The following is a 24,864-nucleotide window of genomic DNA, read 5'->3' as shown; positions in this document are numbered from 1 at the left end:
GATATACCCACTGAATAATGGGATTTACACAGAACTTGTTAAAGATCTGTCAGTTCAGTGATTCTAGCTGGCATTAAAAGCTAGATTTAAGGTTATGTGTTTACATCAGTCTCATTGAAAACATTAATACTTAATAGCTTTTTTTTGCTAGATTGTTCATTTATTCCTGGTTGTTTTTTAAGATGTGTTTCAGAGCTGCAAATTTTCATTTTTGCGCTCTGATTTAATGGCACAATGTTTCAAGATGTAACAGAACACCAAGGACCAATTTCATTTTAAACATTTTCTAAATTTTGTGGTTTCCTGTTAACAACAATTTAAAAACAAAGCAAAGAACAATACAGAATTGCTGTTGAAAGGTGCATCCCACCTTTCTCCTACATATTGGTCTCACAATTTGAAAAGAACAACATAGTTAAAACATCCCAAAAATGAATATTAAAATGCAATGAAACTAGCCACAGCATTGAAACAATTCAACCCTATATGGAAAAGGATACAATTGCAAATAAAAGGTAAAAAGCTATTAAAAAGCTCAATTTAACATAATACAATAACCAAGAGCCTCCCCATAACAACTGTTTTCATAGAGGGGTCCCTTGATATATACACTCTGCACTGATCTAGATCTCATACATGCATGGAATTTGTCCCTTTATTTACAAAATATTGTTCCTGGAAACCAAACAGCCCATTTTACAAACACTTTCTCTTTCAGGCTGCAATCTATTGCATACCTACACATCCAGGAATGAGCCATGTCCAGACCAGGGATACCTACTTTTCAGTAGACATATATAGGATTGTGCTATTAATTGACTTTCAAAAAATAACACTATTGGTGTGTCTACACCAGCAAAAATCACCTGGGTGCAGTCAGAACTCAGGAGTAATCTGCTTCGCTAGGAGAGCACTGCAGAAACCTGCAATAAAGCAAAATTTATTGTTGTCCAGACCAGTAAATGCTCTGTCCTCATCTACCCGGCTGTCCTTAATTGTGGTGCTCAAGGTGTGTCTACTTGTGAGTCAATCCCACAGAAGTCAATGGATCTTCCTGAGCTGGCCAGCATGTAAAAGTAGCCACTTGCCTGTAGAAAGGGAAAGAGAGGGAGATAGGTGTTAGCAAGGAAATGGCACTCCCTCCACAGTAGCTGCACTCAAAGCTGAGGCACACCTGGTAGGAAGGGGCTGCTTGACCAGTGAGAAGGGATGATCACATGGCTGGTCACCCCAACCAATTGGTGCCAGCAGGCATCACCTTTTTCTATTCTTCTCACTGAACAGTGCTGGAAGGATCCTCCTTAGGGCCAATCCTTTCTGCAGCTGCTTGGCTCATCAGTGAAAGGGACAGAAAATGGAGATGCCTCCTAGCATCAATTTGTCCCATTGATGTTTTGACATATGGACAACTAGAACACTCTGAATCCAACCAAGCCAGCTGTCCACAATAAAAAAACAAAACAAAAACACCTCAAACAAAACCCAAGATTATGTTGGTCTTCAGGAAGTTCCATAGTAAACTTCAAGCTTTCTTAAGTTGTATTAAAGGCTAAAAGAAGTATAATTGGTGACATATTATCTCGTCAGATCCTATCAGGCTCAAGGTGAGTGTAGTCTTTTCCCCTTTAGACAAACCCTGTGTCAAAGATGAGAAATCATCTGCACACATTCATAACCAATGACTTCTCAGGTCCAGTTTTGGATCCTTTCCCAGATGATTCAACTGCCTCAGAGATTAGAACTAGGTGCTATGATTTTAAGTTAAAGGAGCATACGTTTGGGTTGAACATTTGAAGGAATAGTTAGTGAGAGCTATTTTGTAATGGGGCCATTTACTTAGGCGTTCTCATTCTCTGGGTACCTTCAAAAAGAGGTTGGACAGCTACGTTATGGGGAATGCTCTAACTGGAGACTTGGGCAATAGTCTCGGGACCCCTCCCAAATCTATGCTCCCATGCATCTATCTTTAATAATAACATGTAGGGAAGCCCTGCTGCATGAGATGAATAGCAGAAGTGGTCTTTCTATGCTCACCCTCCTTCTTGCCATTCCACCTGTGCTCCTTGCCTTGCCACATGTTTCTCACCCTGTACTTGCCTCTTGGTGGTGGCATTGTCAGCAGGACCAATTGCTAGCTTATTTGCCTACTTTCCATTTAAAACAGTAGGAAAGGATGCAAGGAAAAATGGTAATGAAAAATATTCCATGGAACTCCAAAAATCTTGAATAGGGGCTCATGAGCCATAGGTTATGAATGCACGATATAAGATTTGAAGAAGCAGTCAGCTTCTGTTTTCTTACTGTATCACAACTTTGCCTGGAAAATGAGTGGGGTTCTGATCCACTTTGCAAGTTCCAAGATGAGCATTATATTTAAACGAAGCTACACGTGTGTTAAAGTGCTGAGCTGCTGAACTTGCAGACCAAAAGGTCCCAGGTTCACATCCCGGGCATGGAATGAGCGCCCGCTGTTAGCCCCAGCTCCTGCCAACCTAGCAGTTCGAAAACATGCAAATGTGAGTAGATCAATAGGTACCGCTCCAGCGGGAAGGTAACGGCGCTCCATGCAGTCATGCCGGCCACATGACCCTGGAGATGTCTATAGATAACGCCGGCTCTTTGGCTTAGAAATGGAGATGAGCACCAACCCCCAGAGTCAGTCACGATTGGACTTAACGTCAGGGGAAACCTTTACCTGCTTCACCTTACACGGATTTAAAACTAAAATTCAAACAAATGCATGCATACAGAAACCTATCAAAATGTAATGACAAGTTGCTATTAGTACATTATTGTTAGTTGTTATATGCATTTAAGTTATTTTTGACAGAGGGTGGCATTAAGACTTATTATGGAGTTTTCTTGGCAAATTATGCCTTTTTCTGAGGTTGAGAGAGTGGGACTTGCTCAAGATTGTGCAGTGCATTTCTGTGGATGACAGTGTATTCGAATTCTGGTCTCCAGAGTCGGAGTCCAATGTTTAAACCACTACACAATGCTGGCTCTCTTTATGTACTTATTTCTATTAAAATTAATACATTATAATCCTAAAGGTATATTGTATTTTTAAAAATGTTGTTAGACACTTTGAGTCCCATAATTGGCAAAAAGGCAGGATATAAATGAATTATAATGACAAGAACAAAAATAAAAACTTACTACTGTTATGTAGATTTTGGCTTACAATTTTCTGGCAATTCGGTTAGAGAAGTATAGTGTTAAATGTTTAAGTATTTTCTTAAGAAGACAAAGTTTTCATTTAGTAAAATATCAGATGCTTTATTCTGGCAATGCTAGGTAATAGTGAAAAATCAAAGTCTTAATTTCTCCCAGTATGTAGAAAAACTCCTGGAGGAAAGCAATTACTCAATTCCAAACATATTCTTTTCTCCCTCCTTCAGTTATGGTTTGAAAGACAAATTATTAGCTGGAAAGGGGTTTTTTGGTTTGTAGTCAGTGCACCTAAGTAAATGAATTATGGTATGGGAGGGTTGTTCTTCACAGAAGATGACAAGACTTCATTAGTCAAACTAAAAATAGCAACTGTACAGATAGGGAAGTATGGCCTTGACTATTTCCCCATTGCATGTGAGGATGAATAAGTAGTTTTCTCCCTCCTGTGGAAGAAAATGAGTATTTCTCCATTGTACTCTCTCTGCATTTTGTCTTGGAGTGCTGCACTTAAAAGGTGTACAGAAAACAGTGCTTTTTGTGCAAGAAACCTATTTTCTGCACACAATACAGATTTCTTGCACAAAATCCCAATGCATTTTTCTCTGCAGAATATTTTTTCCACAATATTAGCAGACATTTAAATACCATTAAAATTGTGGAAAATTCATTTTTTTTGATCTGGTAACAAATACTTATACATAATTATAAGTTATAACAATAATTAATTATAATTGAACAATTTATTTCCATCACAACAAAAACTTGCACATTTGCCCTCAGGAAGTCCATCTCTTTAAATATATTATATTCTACGCAACAAATTCTGTACCCAGCCCTATCAATCCTGTTCTTCTGCATCCAGATATACATCATTACCAGCAACTACATTGGTTTTGGTCCCTAAGGTTTTTGCCCTTTCTTTTTTGTATGATGCTGTGTATTTAGGTCTCAACAATTCAGAGTAATCTGGGATGATCACTGTTCTTTAGCTCATTAAAATTTGGAGGGGCACTTTGAATCTCTGGGACTGGGAAGGCGAAATCAGGCACAAATTCATTCCCCATCGTAGAATGGCCTATGGAAACCTAGGGTGCATTGGCACTGTCCAGTTCATTCAATTTAACACTACTTTAACTGCCAAGATTCAATGTTATGGGATCCTGGGAACAGTAATTTTACTAAGTCTTTAGCCTTCTCTTCCAAAGAGTACTAGTGTCCCACCAAGCTATAAATGCCAGGATTCCATATCTTTGAGCCATAGTAGTTAAATGGTGTGAACCTGTATTCAATCTACAGTGTAGATTTCATTTCGCTTCATCAGAAGAAAGAAAGAATCCTGTTTCCCAGCCACTAAGAATGAAAAGGAATTTACTTTTGCATTGAATCAGCTACCCTAGTTCCCAACATATATGAAAAAGTCCAGGGGACTACAAAAGTATTGTGGTTTGCTTTTCATTTTTCCTCGAACATGTGAACTACAAGCAGTTAGCAAGTTTCAATGCTTACAATAGCTACTGCAATATCACTCTCTTCCCTAACTATGCCATGATGGCCAGAATCAGCTGCTTTCCAGAAGTTGGGACTTTATTTTTAGAAACAGTTTCTTACAAGTAGTAGATGACAGACTTGCTGTAAAAGTTTAGGCTTTTGGGTAGTTTTGCAGCAAGATTTCAGGAAGGAATCCGCTGACTCATGGCACTTCCAGACAGTGCCAAAATGTGTGTTTAAAAAGCGAGGCAAAAGATCCTGGGACCTGACAGCAGGTTTACACATAGACTTGTCAGCCCCAGGAAATAGTCCCTTGCCATCCTTACATCTTCCTTTGAAGTGGATAAAGATGGAGAGTAGACGAGGGACATCTGCTGGAAGATTATTTTTTTAAAAAAAGTACACTCTGCTGGACCTCATATGTGCACATGAAAATATCTTAATATAAACACAATCAGATATCTTATCTCTCTCTTCACCCAATTGTTAATTCAAACTCTGTTTAATATTGTAAAGTTTAAAAGAGAGACTCGGAGAGTTCTAATTGCTTTCCACTTGTGCTTCCCTTTGAGCTACCTGTGTGTCTGTGGCTCCATGTTTTGATAGCCTGATCTGCTGATCAGCTGTTCTGAGATTTTAAAAAGTGCACATGCGTATTCCACACAGGGGGGAGGGAAGGAAAACATGTGTTTTGCATGACTGCAGGGATATATAGTCATGAGAGAGTGTGTATTTTTTGGGCAGAATTGGACTTTAAGCACATATTTCTAACACATGCTTTTCATCTGTTAACCCAGTTTCACCTGTACTTTGATTAAACATCCCTTAGCTACCAATCCTTTTAACCCAGTTACTTCCAAATTTTTAGCCATATGTTGATGGGGACCTCAGAAGAATGACATGAATGATCACAACTCAAAGATGGAGATGCTGAAGAAGGTTAGGATTAGGAACAACTAACTGCTGCTTACTGATTCGAGAGCTATGCTGATAATAATCTACCAGCAGAACTGTCTTGCCGGCCAAGGTCTGTCAGCTGAAAAGCCAAAAAGGGGTTTATAAGGGACAGGACAAGGGATGAGTTCCAACATGGCATATCCTGATCACTTTCATCTATAAGTGTAGTAGCTGAAAGAAGCGAGGATAAAAACTTGGACCCAAAATTAGCAAGGGAGGACGAAAAAATTGAGAACAAAGGCATACATTATTTTATTACATGGTGTGATAATTTGCTACAAACCTATGTAGATTTTTTTTTAGAAACTGGTTTTATGGCAAGGAAAATTTAGGGTTTTTTTCTTTTTGCATGAAACTTCAACATTTTCATCCACACACACAAATACAAACCCTGTTGTGTCCAGATAGCCATGTGAGTAAGTGTGAAATATCTGGGTTTGTGCAAAGCCTGCAGCACCTTTGCCCAAGCCAATGCCCATCTATGTATTTGGAAAGGTCCCTCTCTTTTTTTCTCAGTTTACCTCAAGTGCCACACATTCAGTTTAGATGGCAAAACCAGTTTGAACACTATTAACTCAACAGGGGAGAACAGGGCAGACTATTTCTCTTGCTTGGTAGTTCAAGCAAAAAGCAAATTATGTGTATACTTTTCTAGGAGTGTTCTTCCTCATTAATAACATGAGCCATCTTGGCTACACTCTGAGGTTTCTTGTCCACACAGGTTCCAGTTTTCGTTGATGAAATATTGGTAGACATGGAATATGAGCCATGTTTTACAGGATAAATTATTTCAGAAATACAGTGTTGACTACCTGCCAAGACCAATAAAGTAAATAAAAATGGTTTGCTTGGAGAAACATATTTCTATATTTCTTACTAGAGGTCTGTCACCTACCACTTGAAAAAATGTTTAAAAGGTAAATTCCTTTTTATTTTTAATGGCTGGGGTGGGGAAGAGTGGGCGAGGTCTATCATAAACTCTCAACCACTCCCATAAAATTTCACTTGGACTAAGGCTGATTTATTTGACTGCAGAAAATGATAAAGGCATCATTGTTTTTTTTTTTTTTAAAAAAAGTTAACCCAGTCCTTTCAAAAACATTCACAGTTGACAGTTTAATACCTATCTCAGCCATGATTGGCAAGTATGAAGAAGCTTGAGTTTCAGGAGGCTGATGTTAATTATGCAGGGGTTGATTCCTGAAATAGAAATGGTTGCAAGGTGCTAAGCATGGACCATTGTCAATCCCAATGAAAGCCTACCCCCTCCGTTTCATCCATTCACTAGGTGTGGATTATATTATTCAGTGGGTTTCAGTGAAGGATGGGCCAGTGCAAGACTAACCAAACCCATGAATAGTTTAAATATCTTTCATTTCATTTGTTCAACCAAGCCCAGGTTCTGAAAGCCATATAAATGAAGGGGTCTCAGAGTGGATGATGAACTGCTTATCTCTCTCTCTCAATCTCTAGGTTGCTGTCTCTTTACACAATGAGTCGACAACTGAATGCAAAAACTTTTGGTAGTGGGAAGAAGTTTAGCGCTGGTTCTGCTATTGTTTTTGGAGCAGGAAGGAGTCAAAGGAGTATGGGAGGAGGAAGTGGAAGCTATGGTCTTTACAGTCAGAGCCTTTATAATCTCGGGGGAACGAAAAGCATTTCCAGGAGTGTGGTTCCAGGAGACCTTCGACGTGGAGGTGGATTTGGTGGTGGTGGTGGTGGTATGTTTAGTTTAGGTGGGTTTGCTGATGGTGGGAGAACCAATGGCAGCTTTGTCAATGGAAGAAATGGCTCAGGCTCTTTTTCCTATCCACCGGGTCATATCCAGGAAGTGACAGTTAACCAGAATCTCCTGGCACCGCTTAACCTGAAAATTGATCCAGAAATCCAGGAAGTGCGCAAGGAAGAGAGGGAGCAGATCAAATGCCTCAATGACAAATTTGCATCTTTTATTGACAAGGTGGGCTATCAACATTTATAACTATTCCTATCTGCTTATTAAATTATGAAACTTACAGTTTTTCAATTGTCCAAGAAGAAACATTTATCTATTTATATGCCCACAACCGTGTATCCTTATTTTTGATATGTTCACTTGTATATTTGGTGTTATATATTATATTTTCGGCTTTCCTTGCTCTCCATTTTATTCCATTAAGGATTGGTGTGGCTAAATAAAAGAGCTATATCAGTAGAATAACTTCAAATAAAAGCTAGAAGCCATAAGACAATCCATCAAATTCACATTTGAAGCTTGAGCCTTTAGAATTCAAAATATTGAATTTGCAAAGTCTTTTTAAAAAATGCATGTGGTTACCTGCCTGCATCTGCATAAGTATATCCTCTCTGGAAATTTTATTTTGTCTTCTAGCAAAAGTCAGTGGTAACTTCTGGCAGAAGTCATTTTAATAGTGCTTTTTAATATTATCAACTGTTTTCTGTTTCCACAGTAAGTTCAGGAATGTTTCCCTGCAGATATGAGGAGCCATACTGTAGATGGGGAGAACAGATATAAATCTTGCATTATTTCATTTTTGTATGCAAAAAGAAAGAATTTTGAAAGTGCAGAGATTATCAGATTTGAATGCATTTTCTAATTTTATTTATTTATGTATTGCATTTTATTATTGCATCTTTCCAAAAAAAGTGCACAAAAATGTAGTTTATGAAATTACTCCAGAATCCTTATGCTAGAGATCCAGAAGGGGTAGTTGCCTGATCAATCTGGGGAAACTGCGACACATCATGACCTGGGTACTATTATTCAATTTGTAGGAAGAGGAACAGAATTGCCTTTCCTGCATTTGTAGATGTGGAGAGGAGGGGGCATTGGAGAAGATTCTGGTTATGTTTCTAAAGCCATATCCAGAACAATGATATTTATTTATTTTGAGTCAAAAGCATTGCATAAATAAGTATAACATTGATAAAAATAGAGGGAACACAAGTGGCTAAATAATTTTTGACCAATAACAGGCAACAGTGACTGCATTGTCTGTAGCTTTCAACAGTTCTTCTTCTGTGTATGAGACAGGGCATTGAGGGCAAACATACAGATGCTGAGTTGTTTGTTCTGCTCCACAGTCGCACAAGGTAGAGGATTCTTTTAGTTAGTGCCATTTTGCCAGGTTGTCTTTTGATCTGCCCACTTCGCTTTCTGAGTTTGTTCAGAGACTTCCAAATTGCCCATTCTTAGTTTGCCCCTGGAGGAAGACCCTCGTGGGGGACCATCCAGTTGGGGTTTCCTGGTTTAGCTGCCCACAGAAATATTCTTGCTATTATTGGGGGGGGGGGCATTAAGAGGAGTGGTGGTACTCATGAAGCTTTTCCTTGATTTGCCTCTACTGGGAAGAGGCTGATAGCCATACAGTAGGTGGCTTTCATAGTGTTCGACCTTATTTCTCTCAGAGTTAGAAGCAACTTCCCATCACACATTGGGGGGGGGGGCAATGCCAACTAGCTTGTAGAGTTTATCAACAGGTGTAGGTTTAAAACATCCTGTGATTATTCTGCATGTTTCGTTCAGTGCTATGTTCACCTGCTTTGCGTGGACAGACTTGTGCCAAACAGGACCGGCATACTCAGCATCATCTTTCAGGACCTCTGGCAGTCCTGCAGGACACCTTAATTGTTCTCCATCTAGCTAAAGGGACAGAATCAGATACTACTATGAAACTCCCTGCTTCTCATCATCCATTAAATGGCAGAGGAAGGGGCAGAATGAGATGTATCATGTTTAGTAGACTGGAGAAAGGTGCTTAATTGGACCATAAATTCCTCCCTCCATTGTGATCACAAACAAACATATAGAAGCATATGGTAGATTTATACCTGCATAGATCACCAATGGGACAAGAGCCCACATTTTAAAAAATATTGCTAAAAATGTGACATAAAGTGCAACAAATGTATATGCATTAGAAAAATGCTTACAAACACAGGAAGTGGGGGAAATACACACAAAAATGTGCATACAGGTTGGAATGGGAAAGAGGACAAGTCTCGTAACCTGATATGAAAAACAGAGAGCAGGCTTTAAATGCCAGTGGAAAATGGAGAAAACTCCACAGGAATGGGACTGGGAGATTTTCACCTCCCTATTTGTCATTGTTTGGATTCCCAGGTTCGCTTCTTGGAGCAACAAAATAAAATCTTAGAGACCAAACTGAACCTTTTGCAACAGCAGCCCATGCCCCACCTAAAGAGAAAGGCTGATCATACATTTGAAGCCTACATACATGGCCTGAGAAAGCAGCTGGAGTCTCTGAGCACTGAAAGAGGAAGGCTGGGCTCAGAATGGAAGAATATGCAGGATCTTGTTGAAGATTTTAAGAGAAGGTACCTGAGGAAACAGCATAGCAAAGTTCCTCCTACCTGGAGTAAAATTCTGATTTCATTGCAGGAAATGAGGTTTGAGTTTCAAGGATAACATGAAATATGTGTATGGGGCCAGTGGAAGTTAACCTCTTTAAACTGGAATTGACACCTTAATGAGGACCAGGGACCAAATCCTCCCTAGACCTTCCCATGGACTGCTCACCCCTGCCATGCCATATTGCCTGTTTTTATCTAAGGGGCATCTCAATATGGCAAACCTGAAGTGATTCTGTATCCCATGTATCCCATGAATTGCTTCAAAGTAAATTCCTGCTTTAAAGTAAATGCTATCTTCAGAAACAGTATTTTTGTAAAGACTGTGACAGAAAGAGTTAAACATCACACCCCTGTCTTTGATCTTGTTCTTAAGTCCCACACTGTTGCTTGCTTTAAATATAATGTATTGATGGGCCCTTTGTTGAGCATAATCAAGTTGCCAACAATCACAGTACCTGAAGCAATGTAAATATTGACTGGTAATCTTAGTATATTTGTGGAAAGGAAGGTATATAGGAAGGATGACATGCCTAAGGTACTTGGGACCAAGGCCATATCCATGAGCTCATCATAATCCCTGTCCTTTTTTTTTCAAATCTCAAAAGGTATGAGGAAGAAATCAACAAGCGCACAACTGCTGAGAATGAATTTGTCCTGTTGAAAAAGGCAAGTTTTTTTTAAAAAAAACTTACTCCATATAATAAAGGTACTGTAGATCTAAGTGGATGCAAATGTGTGTGAGAGACACAATAGGTAAATTTGGAGAGGCTAGAAATATTAGATGTCAAGAGCCAGTACTAGGTTTGTGGACACCTAAACCAAATGTAGTTTTGCAACACCTCCGTTGATTAAGGCCCCTGCCACATTGGCCCTATATCCTAGGATCTGATTGCAGATTATTTTCTTATCCAGATTATCTGGCAGTGGAGATTTATATAATCCACTTTAAAGCAGATAATCTGGTATCGGATCCTGGGCTATATGGTAGTGTAGAAGGGGCCATAGCTATGCATCCAGTGGGCTTGCTGATCCATGCTTCTGGTAGAAGGAGGTGAGTGGTTCACCTTACATTGAATTGTTGAAACAGTGCTGTAGACGGCGGCTTTATTGGAAGCACTGTGAAACTCATAGTCAGAATGGATTGATTTTTCCTCTTGCTTTGCCTAAGAAAGTATCAGCACCTTGTAGAACATGGCCATATAATGCAGTTTGAAACTATGGTGGAGGTTTCTTTTTTGGAGGCTTTTAAACAGAGGCTAGCCAGCCATCTATTGGGGGGTGCTTTGCTTGTGCTTTTCCTGCATGGCAGGGGGTTGGACTGGATGGCCTGTATGGTCTCTTCTATTCCTCTGATTCTATGATCAGTGCAGACTCGTGTAATTTAGTTTAACTGCATTATATGAGTCTACACTGACCATATAATGCAGTTTCAAACTGCATTATATGGCTGTAGAGTTGGGACCTATTTTTATTTTTATTTCAGCAGACTCTTGAACCTAAATTACCATGGGAATTGCGTTGACCAATGCTCTGAAATTGTTATAGGGAATACATGGATGTTGCGTCCAGATTTAATCTTGCTCTCCCTTAAGAAATTATAGGAGCTTTCATTTAAAAAAACCCTTCTTCCAGGCTCAGTTTTAAAGCTTCTTCTTATTCTTTTCACTTTTGTGCAGCTCTCTGGGCATATGTAATATGCACCTATCACAAGGATGCCCAATGGTGCCTTATTTGAAATTGTTAATTTGGACAGTTCCAGGGTCCAAATTTTGGGGCCAAAATCTGCTGTGGGTAAACATGATTCAAGGTGGGAGGGTGTCTTGCTACTCATTCTCACTGACAAAATCCACATGCATAAACCAGAACCGTGAAATAATGCTTTGTTACAATGAACTGCATCTCCCATTGACAGGGTCATAGGATCATTCCTTTTCTAAAACAATACAATGAGTGGCACAGTTGATGTTTTGAATCAGGAATAAACTCAGTCTTTTGGTTCATAATATCTTGCTGAGCAACATGATGCAACAGAACTGAGCAGGAAATATTATGGATGTGCTTCCTTTCTGGGCCTTTTAAGCAGTTGAAATAAGGCTGCGGCACTTCCTGATATGTACCTTTGTTGTGTAACGTCGTGTTGCTCTGTTATGTCATGTATTATCTTGTTCCTCTGCAGGATTATTGTGATCCACAGTGACCTTGTGGTGTGTGTTCAATGTGTACCTATTACTTACTGTTAAACAAGAATCCTTTGCTGATCTGAGCACGAAAGACTCTATACTCCATTAGTAAAAAGGGTGCACTATAGAGTTAATGAAGTTCATAATCACATTGATTGTCATGGCTCAATGGTTTGAAATCCTAGGAGTCATAGTTTTACATTCTCTACCAAAGAGTAATTGTGTCTCACCAAACTACGACTCCCTTAATTCTATAGAATTGAGCCATGGCAGTTAATGTGGTGACAAAATGCATTGATTCTATAGTGTAGATATACCTAAGGCACAAATCTCTCCTCAGCAACCCAGTAATAATGAACATGATAAAAAATAGAATGGATTACCATTCTTTCCCCTAGAACAAATGAAGTAAATAGTCTTCCTAAAGAATGCAAACTAATCATGCTAATTAGTTACTTTAAAAAAAGTTGTATTTGAACTTCTGCATCTCACTGGTAACATGATTTTCATGATAAAAACTTCTAATGCTGTAGTTCTGGAAAATGTGTGGGCTCTCTCTAGCAAGAAATTCCAAGTGCCGAAACCAACTAAAAATCTTAAATTTCCACATTGGGAGTGTTTGATAACTAATATGGTATCAAAGGGCTACAACTGTATGATGCAGATACACTCTTAATCATGTATTAAGATAACATATTTAATGACAAACAAGATATATTATCATCAGATTTCTTGTTCAGAATCATTTGGTGGACTCCAGGTTCTTTACTCTGATATGTGCAGATTTGTTTTGTTTTAAAATTGAGAGTGTATGCATGTGCATGAAAATAAAGAGTGTGAAATGTGAAAATATTGGGAGAGTTGGTAGCACTGGAAAGAAGAAGAGAGTGATAGAATGGGGAATATATGTTATTTGTGCACATGTACAATACATATAAAAATATACTGAGTTGCAGTTTTGTTTGGTTTTTCCACAGGATGTAGATTTAGCCTATATGAACAAGATGGAGCTGAAGACCAGGACAGCTTCTCTGGATAAGGAGGTCGATTTCTTGAGATCCCTCTATGAGGAGGTAAGAATGTGTTCCTAGTCCCCTAGAAACCAACTGAAAATCCCCGATAGATTCTCAGAAACTATCTCCATATTATAGCAGAGCTTGAGAATCTGGTGTTTCCTGATGTCGGATTTCCTCTTTCTTGGTCTCCATCTAAAATGATATGGGATGGGAGCAATCCAACATCAACAGGGCTACAGGGTGTTTACACATGCTTTTTTGGTCTGCAAAGAATAACTAGGCATAGGAGATTGGAATCCTATGGTTGTAACCAAATGTGAGGATCTCAGTTTATATCTCCCTGATACCTCTGCCAAATGTGGTAGTTTTCGTCTGTGGGTCTCAACCTTTCTCACACTAGTGCATACAACATGTTTGGGACTTTTCACTCAAGAAATCTCACTACTGATCCATTCCTGAACTTCCCACAGATACGTGAAACCATGGATAATAATGAACCATATTATTTTCAGTGAGACAAATGATGGAGTCACTGAGATGAGGGTGTAGCTTATATAGAGGGTCCTAAATGAATTACCAAGCAAGTGAAACTGTGGATAAGCAAAATGGTGAATAAAGATTCCATGGGTAGGCGTGACATACTGGATTTACTGATGAGCTTCTTGTGACTTGCAGGAGCAGGCACAGATGCAAAGTCAGGTAACTGACACAAGCATTATCCTCTCCATGGACAACAGTCGAGATCTCGACATGGATGTTATCATCGCTGAAGTCAAAGCTCAGTATGAAGATATGGCAAATAGGAGTCGAGCTGAAGTAGATGCCATGTACCAAAGCAAGGTGTGCATATTCCTAATTTTGACCTGTGCTTCAAACGACAAAATGTTATTTCAAGTTTTTTAAAATCACAAATTCAAAACAGGGAATGAAGGAGGAGTTTTTTCTTCCCAAAAATCATTTCAGCAATTAAAACATGAAAACATTGTTTTCAAGTTATATACTTCCTTATCAAAAACATTGCCATGGAAGAGTATACAGGCCTACCACTTAGGACATATAAGTATAAAATAGTAAAGTGGTAGGTAGGTAGATTTGGATTTGTCCATAAGGCCTGGCAGTTGTTGATTTGGGCTGTAATCAGTTTCAGGAACTTCAGCTTACAGCTGGGAAGCATGATGATGCCTTGAAAAACTCCAAGACGGAAATTTTGGAACTGAATCGATTGATTCATAGGCTGAGAGCAGAGACAGGCACTGTGAAGAAGCAGGTAAGGTGTACTCTTTTAGTGGAGATATACATAAAATGCTCTATCTTTATATTTGGTTATCACTCCTGCATAACTACAAGAATATATTTAGAAAATGTTTGGAATAGTCTGGAAGTGGATTTTTAACAGAGCAATCATGGTCCTAATTAATAAATTAGAAACTTGGAAACTTTTTTTTTCTAGTACAATTTTAATGACAAAAATGCCCTCAGTGAAACTAAGTGCTCCTTAGTTTGAAAATGAGAATGAACAAATTCCATTCATTCTCACTTGCAAACTTTTTTTTCCATGTCAGGAGTGACTTGAGAAATTGCAAATCGCTTCTGCTGTGAGAGAATTGGCCGTCTGCAAGGACGTTGCCTAGGGGATGCCTGATGTTTGATCTTTTACCATCCTGCGGGAGGCTTCTCTTATGTCTCCACATGGGGAGCTAGAGCTGACAGACGGCAGCTCGCCCACGCTTTCTCTGAGTTGGTTTGAACCAGTGACCTTCAGGTCAGCAACCCAGCCTTCAAGTCATCAGTCCTGCCAGCACAAGGGTTTAACCCACTGCGCCACCGGGGGCTCCGGTGCAAACTAAACAGTGAATCTATTCATTTTCATTATTTATCTCATACTCCATCCATCCAGATATAATTGACCATTCCAAATTCGGTGTCTTCCATAATTTCACCTTCTCACTAAATAATTAACCTGTCATTATTCCAAATTATTTACCACTTTCCTCCTAATCACATTTTTTCCCCATCTTTGGCACCTATCTTTTAAGAATAGTTATTGTTTTACACATTGTTGTAACATGTGGTTGCTTCACAATTATTTGAACACTTTCGATATGGTTGCAAACATTTCAGCTTTCAGATATTTTGACCTATAACTCCCGTTTATGATGGTTAATGACAAGGGACTCTGGGCTAAACCAATGGAGAGTCAGAGGCTGTCCAGTCCTGTTTTAGATCGTGGTCCTATGCACATTTTACTCAGAAACAGATCAATTGATTTATATTGACCTTACTCCTTAGCCTATGAAATATACAAATAGAGTTAAGGCATTTTTTGTTAATCAAACTTTCATTTAATAAACCAAATGGATTCCTAAATTACGATGGATTTGTTTTCCTTATTGTGTAGTAAAGACACCTGATACTGTAGTTAAATGTATAAACACGGAACCCCAATCCTTCATGCAAATCATTTGAAAGCAGTATTAAGTCTTTAAAATACTTATGGCATTTTCTTAGCTTGTTGCATATCATGGTCAAAAAACCCTGATATAAAAATCTGAGTTGATTTCTGTTCTTTGGTAGTGTGCTTTTCTTCAGTCATCTATTGCTGAGGCTGAAGAACGTGGAGAGACAGCCCTTAAAGACGCCAGAGAAAAATTGACTAAATTGGAAAATGCAACACAGAAATCTAATGAAGAGTTGGTCCGTCTTTTGAGGGATTACCAGGAACTTTTGAATGTTAAGATATCACTTGACATTGAAATTGCTACTTACAAGACACTCCTGGAAGGCGAGGAATGCAGGTAGGCACCATGGAACCCAAGGTGATTGATTGCAATTGGGTCACTGGCAGTTTTGCTTTGCTGTTCATCCAGTTCACAGCCAGCAGGAGGTAGTGATTTCAGTTTTGGACTATGGGTCCATCTACATGGACTATAAGAAAAAATGGGTTCCCAGGAGCTTGAACTAACAAGTGTCCACTGAATGGAGTAATAACAATGTATTAAATATCATTAAACATTGTATTATCTATATATAAAAAAGGCTTTTGGCATCACGGCGACTCACAAAACAACAAAACCCCAAACACCCCAAACTCAAAATTTGTCAACACAATCAATCATCCCCGCCTCAAGTAAGATACAACACAATTACACAAAAAACACAATCACAACAGCAACAACCACAACAGGCGACCAGGTACTCTTCACCCACCCTTGAGCCTTCCCTCCAGCTGTTTTCGACTTCAACTCTCATCATTCCTAACACCTTAAACTTCTGAGAGAAAAAACAAAAGGGACTCAGGCTGTTACGAACGCTGGGAGTTGAAGTCCAAACCACCTGCAGCAAAGGCTCAAGTTGGCCCACACCTGTATCCCAGGGCACAGACAAACTGCATTTAGACCTCATCCATACTACTGTCCCTAGAAAATACAGATTATCTGATTTCAACTCCATTATGTGGCAGTCTACACTCAAATCCCTGCCACACAACAATATTACCCAGAATACCAAAGCACATCTGCCAATATCTCCTTTAAACTGGATTATCTACCTTGGCATTCTAAATAATATTCCTCTATGACATCACCTTCACTCTACACTGCCATCTAGACCAGTTCAGTCTACATTTTATACAACTATGTACAACTGATCTCATATAATCCATTTCTAACCACCTAATAGAACATTATAAATATAATATATAAGACTTACTATGGTATAATAATAGAAAACAGTATGATCTCTAAAACCAGGAGACGAAATAAAGACCAACACTCGGAAAGCAGGGAAATTGGGAATTCTACAAACGAAACAATCAGGGCCAGCTAACACTTCCCAACAAAACATTCCTCCAGACAGTAAAAAAACACCCTTTCAACCTGCAAGGCCATTAAAAACTAATCAAGGTGGCTAATTCCACCATTAAAACCTCCCTATTCAAACTGACCAACTAAGGATTCCGCAAGATAAAAACCGACCAGGCTTACAACCATCAAGGCTATTCAATACTTTTCAACCAGGCCAACCAACATTTCCCCTAAATACAAAACCCCCAAACTTTGAAACCACAACACTAATCTGTCCCATTCAACCTCACTTAGCAACAATGTACAAACCGACCAGGCTTTTAACCTACAAACATATCCAATACCATTCAATCTGGCCATACAAGAATTCCCCTACTAAGGAAGTACCCACACTTCAAAGCGCCTCTTTGATTAATGCTACGACTCCAACCACTCCACAAAATGGCCAGACTTTCACGCTGCAAAGCTATTCACTCCTATTCCACCTGGCCAACAAATAATTCCCATAAGCCACATTAACGCGTGGCCGGGCAAAGCTAGTATACAATAAATGAATATACATTTCATATAAAATTCAGATAAATTGTTACAAATGACAATCAAACTTGCTTTCACAGTATGATGAATGACAGTTACATTCACAATGGAGTAAACTTTATTGTTTTATATGAAATTTATATTCATTTATTGTATATAATACAATGTTTAATGATATTTAATACATTGTTATTACTCCATCTACATGGACCACATATGGTAATGCTGATCTGGAGTAAGACACTTCCAGAGGTCACAAGGCCAAACACCAAGTTTGCTCAGTGCCTGACAGGTGTCCACATTTGTTGGCACTGAACTGGCCCAGTAACTGTGTGGCATAATAAAATAACAACAACAACAACAACAACAACAACAACAACAACAATAAACAATTTTATTTGTATCCTGCCACCATCTCCCAGAGGGACTCCGCGTGGCATCTGCACACTGCTAGGCCAACACTATTATCTTCCCATTCTCATCCTATTACAAAAAAAAGCAGCCATGCCCAGTTATATGTCTGTCTTGCCTTCCTTGGATGAGGGAGAAGGTAGGGAGGAAAGAGGAATCCATCTGTCCTTTCCCCCTCTTCTCCAATCACCCCTCTCTTTGGATGCAACAAGGGATCACCATGTCCAGTTTTATGCCTGATGGCCACTTCTAACCCCAGCAAAAAAGGTGGAAGGAAAGTGCCATCTCCTGTTCCTGGGTTGCCTATTACCTGGAAAAGAGGGATGGCCATGTGAACAAGCAGGGCCACTTCCAAAGGGGAAGTGGTACCACAAGTGTGGCTGAAATAAGAGCTGAAATCAGAATTTTGAGTTCTAACTACATTGGGCTCTTGGCAGGAGTTTGGTGCTATCAAAATCTGTGCATGCTCTATATACAATAGCATAGGAAAATTGTGTCCCTTGCATAAAATGGCAAAATTATGGTTTGCTTTTTGGACTTTAAATATATATTTTCAAGCCATGGATGCTTGGCCCCTGTCAAGTTTCCAACCATTCACTTTTGTTTTCTCTAACAGGATGTCAGGAGAATGTGGAGGTGCTGTAAACATATGTAAGTAACTGAAGGTTTTGAGTTGGTCTTTTGGTTTCGCAAAACTGCATCTTTCTGAATCTTCCTTGTTGGAAAACTGTGGCACTCCAATTCTGACAAAGATGTACATGGCTCCACAATGAGTGTTCACCACAAGGAATGTCTAGGTTTTTATCACTAGAGATAGTGCTTTCCCAGTGGTAGCTGTTATGGAACTCTTTTCCTCAACTGCTACATTGAGTTACTTCCAGCATATTTTTTATCTTTAGCTTTTTAAACTAGAAGGGTAGACATGGGATTTTTAGGTTGTTCTTATTGCTGTGTTTTTAAATTTTAGATACTGAATGACAAAGTCCCACATAATCTTCTTGCAAGCAAACTAGTCAAATGTAAGTTAGACAATGCTACTATTAGGTGGATCTGTAATTGATTAAGAGACTGAACCCAAAGGGTGCTCACCAATGGTTCTACTTAATCCTGGAAAGAAGTGACTAGTAGGCATGTGCGATGCATGAAAAAAATTATTCAGTACTCACTCCAAAAGTAGGGGGCGCTGACGCTTTGTTTCTAAAGTCATTTCCGATTTTGAACCCAAAAATTCGAAACTTTACAAAAATTCAGAATAATTGTAATTAATTTGTTAATGGTGGATGTGCATGTGCAATGGCGAAAAACAGCTCTGGGCGAAACTTTACAGGACTCTCCCACCATCATTTTTTGAGTTATCCTGATCAAATTTGGTACAGTGGTAGAACACAAATTTTAGAATGTTTCCCTTATCCTCTGATTTTTGGTGAATTTTCATAGCTTATATAAAACCATTTTTTAATAATTGCAGAAATCTGTTCCTGCTTTGAAAGTCTTATTTCCTGTTTCATTGGGTTGTATTTACTTTGAAAATCCTTGTTCTACTGCAGAAACTGTTTTTGGGGCTGAAACTCTGTGAAATTGGTGGACAATGGACACCCAGCAAACTATAACGTGCTCTCATAGCACCATGTCCCTTGTGCAAAGACAAAGTTCTTGGCAGTGTCATACATGTTTTTGTGATAGAACGATGGAGCAATGGGTGTTGTAATGCACAACCCCACACAAGCAAACACACACAAAGTGGGAAAGGGACTTGTTTTTGGAACCCAGGAAAATAATCAATGTAACTTGGAGCCCACTCCTGACGTTAGAGTTGGCCACCGATGACTGGGATTCTGGAGCGATGGATGTTGTAGTGCACAACCCTATGCAAGCAAACACACACATACCCGAAAAGGGACTTGTTTTTTCAACCCAGGCAGGCAGAGAATGTAACTTGGCAGACTCTTTGCTTTACCCAGACCCACCCAAACACATGCAAAACGAGGAGGGCACGCTTGGCATTTGAGTGCCTATGGCTATAGCCTATACTATTGAATTTTTAAAAATGTGTCACACTCTTCTCCCTCCTGGTCCCAATCCACACCTTTCTTATCAAAAATAAAACTTTTCTTTAGTTAACTTCTCCGAATTATTTACTTTTAAAACTTTAAAAGAAAAGAAAGGACCTCCTCACCCTTTCCCATTCCAACACCCCCTTTTCTTCAATGGCTGCCTGGACCCCAAGGCCAGACAGGCAATCAGGCAGCAATGGCGCCATGCTGCAAGGCACTGCAGGGCTATGTCGCAGCAGAAATAGCCACCCGCCGCACCCACATAGCACAGCCAACCAGCCAGGCCCAACCTCCCTCTCCGATGCTCTGACACAAATGCAGCCTCGAGGCGCTCCACAGGAGCTTTTCAAGGAGGCACGTATGGAGGGACGTGGAGGACGTACAACCCCCTCCCCTTACACGAACATGCACTGCAATTGGTCAGGGAGGCAAGCCCAAGCTAGGCTGCGCTTCCTTCCAAAACACGTTTGGTTGCATTAAAAATGGCTTTATTTATTACCAATAAAATTACGAAAAAATTACAAAAATTGTCTATAATGGTTCAAAATCGCGGGTTAGATCCGCTATAATAACCTCGTCGGAATCACGTTTGCAAGTAGGAATAAATACCATTTTATAAAGATTACCGAGATTTATGGTATTTTCTCCCATGCCTAGTGGCTAGTGAAGTGCCACAGGGTTTGGTCCTGGACCCAGTACTGTTGAGCACTACTGTTTATTAACATTTTTATTAATGACTCGGATGAAGGTTTAGAGGGCATGCTTATCAAGTTTGCAGATGACACCACATTAGGAGGGATAGCTAATACTCCAGAGGAAAGGATCAGAATTAAAAATGACCATAACAGATTAGAGAGCTGGGCCAAAACTTACAGAATGAATTTCAACAAGGACAAATATAAGATACTCCACTTAGGCAGAAAAAATGAAATGTACAGATACAGGATGGGTGATGCCTGGCTTGACAACACTCCATGTGAAAAAGATCTTGGAGTCTTCATGGATAACAAGTTGAACACGAGTCAACAGTGTGATGCAGCAGCTAAAAAAGCCAATGGGATTTTGGGCTGCATCAAAAAGAGTATAGTGTCTAGATTGAAGGAAGTAATGGTGCCTTTGTATTCTGCTTTGGTTAGACCTCACCTGGAATACTGTGTCCAATTCTGGGTACCACAGTTTAAAGGAGATTTTGACAAGCTGGAAGGTGTTTAGAGGAGGGCAACTAAAATGATCAAAGGTCTGGAGACCATGCTCTATGAGGAGCATCTTAAAGAACTGGGTATGTTTATCCTGCTAAAGAGAAAATTGAGAGGAGACATGATAGCCATGTATAAATGTGTGAAAGGATCTCAAAAGGAAGATGGAGCAGGGTTGTTTTCTGCTGCCCTTGAAACTAGGACTAGGAGCAATGAGTTCAAATTACAGGAAAGGAGATTCCACCTGAGCATTAGGAAGAACTTCCTGACCATATAAAATGTTCAACAGTGGAACTCTCTGCCTTGGAGTGTGGTAGAAGCTCCTTCCTTGGAAACTTTTAAGCATAGCTGATGGCCATCGGTCAGGGATACTTTGATGGTGCTTTTCCTACATGGTAGGATTTTGAACTAGATGGCTCTCCCAACTCTATGATTCTGCAATTCTATGACGCTTGAGGAGGGATAGAAAACTGGAAGCCTATTTTATGGGTAACAGAATATAATAACTCAGAACAACTTGCCAGCCCATCCTGAATAGGAGCCTTTTGTTGCATATCTTTCCTCTGCATTCCATGTCTATATTCGAGTTTATCAAGACCAGCATCTCATCTGGATTCTTTCAAAATCAATTCATTATTATAGTTCCAATAATTATATATGTGCATTTCTTTCTTTCTTTCTTTTTTACAGCTGTAGTTAGCAACAGCAGCATGCTTGGAGGAAATGGCCTGGGCCGTGTGGCGAGACTGAGTGGAGGAAGAGGAGGTGGAGGTTCAAGTTCTGAAAGTAGCCGGGGTATTGTGGGATATAGTTCTGGAGGTGGAGGAAGCAGTCATGGCCTGAAAATTATATCAACAACTTCTACAAGCAAAAGGACAACAATAAGATAAACCATAAACAAAATTTATTGAAAGATTAAATTGACCGCTTACAAATCTTTGAGGCTTGTCAACACTAACTGTCTGTTGTGGAAAAATGTGCCCTTTGTGTGCATGAATTCTGTTTTCAATGGCTTCATAGAGATCACATTCTTTTAGCTAGTGAATTGGACAACACAACAACCAAATTTATTTATTTATTTATTATTTAAACTTATATGCCGCCACTCCCCTAGGGCTCGGGGCAGCTTACAAGAAAGGCTAAAATCTAACAATTTAAAAACATCTTTAAAATATCTTTTAAAAAAATCTTAAAAACACTCCCCCAGGGCTCAGAGTGGCTTACAAAAACAAGCTAACATTACCAGCAATCAAATTGCCAGCAATCAAATTACCAGCAATCAAATAACATTACCAGCGATCAAATTACTAAGAAAGAACAATCCATCTGAGGGGCATTTTAATTTAACATTTATGCAATTTAAATTCCATGGACCTATATGTCATAAACCCTTTGAAATGTACCATAAGAAGGTGCCCTGGAAAAATCTCTGCGAGTGTTCATAGCCACCATGGAAAAGGCAATAACAGTTTCACCAGTACATGCGTAGTATGAGTTGGGCTTGCAGGTATGTTTTTAGTTTTCTATGTCATACTGTAACTTTTGAGACATGAACATAGGCTTGTAAGGCAGTAGCAAAACATGGCATCCTATCACAATTCTCTTTGCCACTAAGCATTTGCCTTTATCTGCATATATCTTCCTCCCCAAAATTCACCTGTGGTTTGTTTCTGATTCCATTATTTTAAAAACGGAAAAGGATCAATTGTTTTCTTTGTTATTGTTTTTCCCAAAGGTGTGCATGTTTGAACCCATTCCTTTCACTACACTGTTATAGCATTATGATTCCACTTTTAACTGAGATGGTGACCTGCTCTACTATATCCACACTATATCTGACCTTTTAGAATTTGAAATCTGAAAAATTTTGAAAAAAATTGAACCACCAATTTGAAAAAGGAGAAAGCCCAGGAAGCAGGTGATGTAAATGATCTCTGAGTAGTTCTTGATGCATGCACTCAGATAGATGGACAAAGAGTCTGATCTCATAGAAGATGACATCCTATATTTCTATATAAATGAAGTCCTCATTATTAGGTTCCATCTACTCTTTATATGAGAGACAGGTGGCGTGGATGGAGTCAGTGAACATGCAAAAGCATGAGGATCAACATCAACATGCTTCTACACCAGTGATTCTCAACCTGTGGGTCCCAGATGTTTTGGCCTTCAACTCCCAGAAATCCTAACAGCTGGTAAACTATCTGGGATTTCTGAGAGTTGCAGGCCAAAACACTAAGCTCTATAGAAGAATCTAAAAATGTTAGTTAAGGCTAAGAAGATTATATTAAATTATTAAAGAAAGTGAATTAATATTAAATGTTAAGAAACTATAATACATATAATACATTCCCTATATTTAATTCATTAGGTGATTAATACAAAAGTATAAATTTCCGACATGGATCGGAATTGTTGAAAAACTTAGCATGTAAGTCCTGGGATTCTATGCCTACTGCGAAAGATTGAAATGAATGTTGGAGGGAGAGCTTGCCAGCAAAATAAAAACCAGAACATGAGGCTACAAAGGCACTTTGCTACTCTTCTGCCATAACATTTTAAATAAGTTGTTTTCCCTTTGCTATCTCAGGGAATTGGCAGTTTGGAGACATTCCAGTTTGGAATGCCTGAATAACATGGCCTCCGGGATGAAATCTGATAGTACCCACCTGGCTTGGATAGCGTCACTTATGCATTTGGCTTTTTCTGACTGGAAATGTGCTGGGCTGCAACATTCTTGCCTACTCAAATACAATATTTCTTCAGGCCAGGGTGGATTTTATCAATATGCTTAATTACCTGAAATCTTCTGTCAAAGTGGAGATTTCTTGCCAAGTTTTTTTAAAGTTGGCAACATTGCATTTGTTAGTTAATTAAGATGGAATAGCTGTCAGAATGTATCACTAAAGATGCTGCAACCAGACTTTGGGTATCTTGTATGTATCAAAACCAGCATCTTGAGAAGTATGGGGTCAGATTGCCTGTACCCCACACTGGGGTCTGGGTGGCATTGGTGGTTGTCTTGTTGCTACGTGCTTTCAAGTTATTTGAAACTTTTTGAATTTATTGTAGAGTTATCTTGTCAAGATTTAGTTTAGCGAGGGTTTGTCAATGAATCATAGCATCATAAAGTCACAGAGACCACATGGCCTATACAGTCCAATCCCCTTCCAAGCACAATAAAACTGTTCCTGACAGCCATCCAGCCTCTGTTTATAAGCCTTAAAAATGCTTTCCTCTGAAGCTAAGAAAATAACTTTTCCAAGGCCACTCAATGAGCTTCCATAGCTAAGTGGGGATTTGAATCCTGTTCTCCAGAGTCATAGTCCAGCGTTTAAACCACTATACCATTCTACTTCTCAAGGCTGGCAGGCATATAAATATGTTAATACATAAGACAAAATGGCATATGACAGTCCAAAGGAGCTGTGATTTTTTGTTAAGTTAGAACTGGTCAAATTGTCACCCATTCCTTCACCATTGGCTAGGGGTGGTGGGTTGCAATTCAAAGGTCCTGTTTAATAAATACATGTTACCTGGTGTGGCTATAAAGGGGAAGAAGACATGTAGTTGTTCTGTGGCAACGTTTGTTTTTTACAGGTATTAGAACAACCTTCCCAACCTGATATTTCTAGATATGCTGTTGCAGACCTTCAAGTTGTTTTCAGCTTATG

The 24,864-nt window shown here is 39.2% G+C and overlaps 1 protein-coding gene across 1 annotated transcript; it reads left to right on the top strand.

Moving 5' to 3' along the window:
* The first annotated feature begins 6,925 nt into the window (after positions 1–6,925).
* LOC100560234 (keratin, type II cytoskeletal 5) lies at positions 6,926–22,257 on the top strand. The gene is made up of 9 exons (XM_008104064.3): positions 6,926–7,579; positions 9,743–9,957; positions 10,599–10,659; positions 13,151–13,246; positions 13,865–14,029; positions 14,331–14,456; positions 15,764–15,984; positions 18,557–18,591; positions 21,881–22,257. The coding sequence occupies exons 1-9, from the start codon at positions 7,112–7,114 to the stop codon at positions 22,078–22,080; spliced, it is 1,587 nt and encodes a 528-aa protein (XP_008102271.3). The 5' UTR covers positions 6,926–7,111; the 3' UTR covers positions 22,081–22,257.
* The last annotated feature ends 2,607 nt before the right edge of the window (positions 22,258–24,864 follow it).

This window comes from Anolis carolinensis, chromosome 2 (assembly GCF_035594765.1).
Source record: "Anolis carolinensis isolate JA03-04 chromosome 2, rAnoCar3.1.pri, whole genome shotgun sequence".
NCBI classification, from domain to species: domain Eukaryota; kingdom Metazoa; phylum Chordata; class Lepidosauria; order Squamata; family Dactyloidae; genus Anolis; species Anolis carolinensis.
This window is presented reverse-complemented; position numbering and strand designations above follow the sequence as displayed.